General features: G+C 39.0%; 1 protein-coding gene across 2 annotated transcripts in view; it reads right to left on the reverse strand.

The window, feature by feature from the left end:
• Positions 1 to 1,288: 1,288 nt before the first annotated feature.
• The window catches only part of LOC137999298 (neuronal pentraxin-2-like), a 15,114-nt gene continuing 10,780 nt past the window's right edge, over positions 1,289 to 5,622 (reverse strand). For both annotated transcript variants that reach the window (XM_068845134.1, XM_068845135.1), the window contains exons 4-5: positions 2,526 to 2,653; positions 1,289 to 1,738 (exon numbers count right to left, since the gene is read on the reverse strand). In XM_068845134.1, coding sequence (XP_068701235.1) covers positions 1,458 to 1,738; positions 2,526 to 2,653 — 409 coding nt within the window. In that variant the 3' untranslated portion in view covers positions 1,289 to 1,457. The remainder of the gene's footprint in view (positions 1,739 to 2,525; positions 2,654 to 5,622) is intronic.

Genomic DNA, 5,622 nt, shown 5'->3' on the forward strand with positions numbered 1-5,622 from the left:
ACTGCAGCACTACATGGTCCATTATCCAACACACATTGAGAGGTGAATATTGAATATTAAAGTAGAAATGAAGTGTCTGGGGCCAGTATTAATTAAGGAATTATTGAGCTAAGTGGAGATCGGTGACCAGTGATGTGCAGCTCAGTAAATATCCACCACTTTCTCCGACACGGAAGTAAAACTGATTTTCATGAGTCCAAAAATATTTGCTGTTGCAGAAGAGGTCCACTGGGAAGAAACTGGGCCAGGAGGCCTGTGGCGTGCAGGTTGTAGGTTCGACTCTTGAAAAAGAGCACTCGGATTTTCCTCATGTATCGCAAAGTCAAAATCGAAAAATAAATCTCTTCATTTCACTCACCGTGTTTATCATGTGACATCTCAGTACAATTATAAACAATATATTGGTATTGGCAAATAAAAAATATAAATATATGTTACTCTGGTGTTTGAAATATATATTATGTACAATAAAAAACGTTTTCCGACGTTTCGGTTGTATTCAACAACCTTCATCAGGGGAAGTGAAAGATAAAATTTACGCGAAAGCTAAGATATAAACCAAAGCGCTAATTAAAAATTCTAAAGTTAGTGTCATTCATGGGCAAAGAAGAAATTCGAGATCTCGTGTATGACATTCCCTGCGCAGTTTGTAGCAAGAATTACGTCGGAGAAACGCAAAGAAAATTTACAACTAGAAAAGGCGAGCATCACAAGGCCGTCGCACGGCTACAAAAAGAAAAATCAGCACTTGCGGACCACGTTATAAAAACAAATCATGACATCGCTTGGAATGAGGCCACTATTCTTATAACTAACAATAACTGGCGACAAAGGAAAATTCTTGAGGCTTGGGAAATAAACTGTGCTAAAGACCCCCTCAACCGAGACGATGGAGCACTACTCCCCAAGGAGTACTTGCATTTGACTATTGCAGAAAAGAAAAAATGACACTAACTTTAGAATTTTTAATTAGCGCTTTGGTTTATATCTTAGCTTTCGCGTAAATTTTATCTTTCACTTCCCCTGATGAAGGTTGTTGAATACAACCGAAACGTCCGACAACGTATTATTGTACATAATTTATATTTCAAACACCAGCGTAACGTATATTTATATTTTTTATTTGCCAATGGATCCACCTGGTGACAAACCCAGTTTTAATAAAATATTGGTATATTTCCGAGAAAAGACTTTATTTTGCTTTTCACAGGAAAAATTATGCAAGAACTTTATTTTTCCTTTAGTCTATACCTTGTTTTTTTTTCCCAGAAATCAAGTTTCTATGAAATCATAGTCAAGGATGAACACGTTTATTTCTTGGACTGCATGTAGGAGACTCCATGCTGACAATTCCAGTTTATTTTACTTTTCAAAGCAGAAAATTATGCGAGAACTTTAGTTTTCCTTTAGTCTATACCTTGTTTTTTCCCAGAAATCAAGTTTCTATGAAATCATATTTAAGGATGAAAACGCTTATTTCTTGGACCGCATGTAGGAGGCTCCATCCTGACATTTCCGTGGTACTGAGCTGCCTTTACTTGACTCCACTTCAAGTAGTCACCTTCAGGGTGAAAACAACTTTTGGACATTTCGGAGATTTCCTCCGATGACCTCACACTGCTCCACACATTTGCGCCATACATTTTTCCAAAGAAGCTCTGTTCCTGGTCAAACCCACCACCATACTCGTCCTGATCCTGGCCAAGGACCACAATACCACCACTATTGATAACATGACCTGTGCATGTAATTATACATAGTGAGACATATCCAGGTGACGGAAAATCTGTTAAGTGTAGATTGTTAAGTTGTTTTATCAACTGTGACATTCGGCTTAAAACCTCCTTTTATAACTACAGTTCTAAGATATGACGATAAAAAATATTGCCAGAATAGTCGGACATTTCAGTGAAAAAGCTTGATACCTTCCCTAACAGGGACACAAAGTGTTAGCTGAATAAAAACCTGAACTAATTGTTGAAAATTGAACAAGACCTTGGTCCATAAAGTATTTTTCCCGCACTGTTAAACTCATGAAATTGCTTTTATGTATAAACGTCCTCGGTTTACATTAAAGTTGTAGATTAAGGGCGGTGCCTACTAATTAAAAATATTTTTGCCCCGCTGTGTGATTATACAGGAAATGTAGATTTTAACAAGTATCTATGAAATCCAAAAAGAAAATTGGGAGTAACCACGCATTTTTCAAAGATAATTCATGAATAATATTTGTAAAAAGCTTTAAAATACAAAGCAATTTGTAAGCTTAATTATCTCTCAAAAATGCATGGTTACCCCCAATTTTTTTTTTGGATACTAAGAGTACTTACTAAGATCTACTTTCTCCGGATAGTTTTAAACCGCGCAAAAGTATCCCTGCACTAGTAAGCATCACCGATAGGAAACTCGAGTATCCCGAGATGCGCAGAACGTATGCGCAATATCAAAAGTAGGCACCGTCCTTAAATCACTAAATACGGTGTGGAAGGCAATATTGGAAATGGCTTATTGACAAGCACAAGTACCTATTTGAAAGTCATCTCCACTATCAAAGAGTTCCCCGTCCATGTAGAGGTTCCAAGAGCCCGCAATGTTTTCCCACGTCACACAGATATCATGCCATTGATCGTCATTGGCAGCCAACTCTATCGTTCTGTAAAAGTTAGAGATTGGTCAAGATAAAGTGATAAAAGAAGAAGGCTGTAAATTGTTGACGTTTTCAAAAGTTACACCATTAAGATAAAGTCGTATCAATGTAAGTTGCACAGGATGCTTGAGGGATAAGATCAAAACAAAGCTGAGGGAGACTCTACATGAAGCAGACAAATTCTATGGAAACGACTGATAGAGACACTCATATCATAATTATGAAATTATTAATTTGCTAGAAAGGTTTAGGAAAATAACATACAACAATGGTTAATTTACCATAAAATAGTCATCTGTCGCCACTGCCTTTTGAGAAGCACCATAATATGCAACAAGCATTTAGGAGTTGGACGAATTTGCTTATTTATCTCAAAGGAGTTTTAGACGTAGCATTTGCAGTTCTTGCATCAGTGTTCTAATTGTACTTGTATGACGTGAAAAGAATACGTGGATTTTTGTTTGATGTAAACGTTTCGTGCATTTAAGCAAGGTCAGAAACTTTTACCCGATTCCACCTGACTTAAACGGACAAGTGCTATCATACATTTTCTTAGATCTTAGGTCCTATACTTCAATTTAATAAATGATAGCAATGTTGTATGCGCAGCTTTAACATTAAAGTCGGGTGATAAAATGACGTAATTATTGTCTCAAAGACCAGGCAAGATATTCAAGATTCAATAAGTAAGGCACTTGTCTCTGTTGTTTCAGAGCCTATTTTGACTTTCACTATCCATTAAACTGGTGCCCAGTTAAAATGTGACTTCTTAGTACTTACTAATATGATATTATCGTCATGGCAACGTCCATGTATAGAGAGAAAAAGAATACAAAATTAATGCATTTCCATCACTACACAGACAGTTTTTCGCCATAATGAAAATCAAAGATGCTTTCCCATAAATTTTTTTTTGCTCCCGTTTCTCTTTTGTAGTGGACTTGCTCAACTAGTTGCTTTACATACCAGCCCTGAGAACCGATATTTTAGCTTCGTCACATTCATCAACAAATAAAAGGATCAGTTTTTCAAGCACCACTTAGCAACTTTGCACATTATACTAGCTTTGTTACCTAACCAAGTTCACTCTTTCATTTGATGTTCTTAATACCTATACAGCAATAAGATTTATTAACAATACACAGTTGCCATGACTCAATCATTTTCACAGTCACCATCAGAGTCATTTGTCTGGCTGTTCCTGAGTTGGTTGGTACCATCCTTTATCTGGCACATGTCAGTACATCGCAATCCCGTCGGCAAGACAGGTGCAGCTAGGCCACTTATACTTATACGCTCTTTATAATCGCATGACTGGAGCTCAAGCACAACCTTGGGTGATGGTTCTCCACTCATCCAATCGATGGCCAGTTACCCTTCTTCCATGCAACATCCATTTCCGAAGGGTGAGGGTATCAGTGGGGAGCTTTGCAGACTTCTGCGCCACACTGCCGATTGAAAATGTGCACGATTACAGTGCTTTCGTAGCGCCTCTCGACACAGTGGAAAGTGGTGACCTTCCTTTCCTAGCACAAGAGAGGTGGTAACGCAATACATTAACATTGTTTGTTCCAGGAGCCAGGGAGTACAGTTCGCACGTGAATTCTTTGAGATTTTTGTAAAGCTCATCTGATAGCTGGTATTCTATACAGTGCTGTTAAAATGACTCTTTGAAGACAGGATTGGCCTTGACAGCTTTAACAGCTTTAACGTGGTCAGTTTCCTTCGTCAGAAAAGGCACTGACTGCAGATGGTGGAGCCATGACGTTCGACAACACTGGATACGACTGTCTAGCGCATTTGAAATACATAGAAGCCAGGACAAATCTCTTACAGGCCAAAGTACAAAAACATCTTTTCCCTATTCAATACAAATATTCTTTGATCCAGCATCCTGAGATGCCTTGCCAGTGATTTCCAGCAGGGTACTCCCAAACCTGTCCCTGTGCTTCCATTTGATCTTAGTGGCCTTTGCATATCATAACGATCGGTCAAATACAAGAACTATGGCTTTAAGATGGAGAGTGTCCTTAACTTGTAATGACCTTATTCAACGCGGTTGAAGGTTGTGGCCGGTGCATCAATAGTCGGCAGATAACCTATGTTATCTTTCCTGACCTAGGATATCAAACCCAGTCCACCCACAAACCTTCTGCTTTTCGGAAGCATGCAACCAAGCATGAAACCACAGTAGATTCTTTTTCCAAGCATTCTTTTGAATTTATGACGATAATACTTCGACATAGGATCTGCATTGTACATGGGTGTTCACATTTCCTTATTACCTCCAGGCTTCTTTGTTTGGACTTCGTTATCATGGGGGTCGCCTGTTGAGGAGGAAGATCGGGCCCAAAATGTCGAGCCCGTATGGCGATGCCATTTACTCTGTGGGAAATGCTGCTGCTCGAGACTGTCTCCTTCAATCTGTCAATGTTATCCCAGGCAAGAGATGTACCTATGTAAGGCTTAATGTCAGGCAACAGGAGTTTATTTTTCAGCGTCATTGCCATTTTCTGAAGTCACAGTGCCGTGTTCAGTTCCTCAATTTGTCAGTATGCAACACCATGCCCGAAACTATTCAAGATCTGAATTAGCTCTATATTATTCGTCAAGGTCTTTACAACATAGGAAAGCAAGATGTGTTTTGGAGGCTTCTTTCTGCCATCAGTCTAAAGACCAGGCCAAACGAGTTTAAAAGACGCTGGACTTTTGACGAGCTAGCTTATAGCTTCCAATACCCGCCGTATCTAGGATTTAAACCTTTCCCACTTCCCCTCCCCCTCTCTCCCTTTCATTGTTTAATTTTCTCTTTAAGTTTCCAATTTTTTTGTCTTGCTAGCAACACTGATAAGGGGGGAGGGGGCTGCAGTGTGAGAGATAATAGGTAAATTAATAACTCCACAAGAAGGTTAAGTGTCTCCACTATCTTTGCAACTTCTTGTGGCTGTGAACAAACGTTTCTGCCATAGAGTTTG

Source organism: Montipora foliosa, chromosome 4 (genome assembly GCF_036669935.1).
Source record: "Montipora foliosa isolate CH-2021 chromosome 4, ASM3666993v2, whole genome shotgun sequence".
Lineage (NCBI taxonomy): Eukaryota > Metazoa > Cnidaria > Anthozoa > Scleractinia > Acroporidae > Montipora > Montipora foliosa.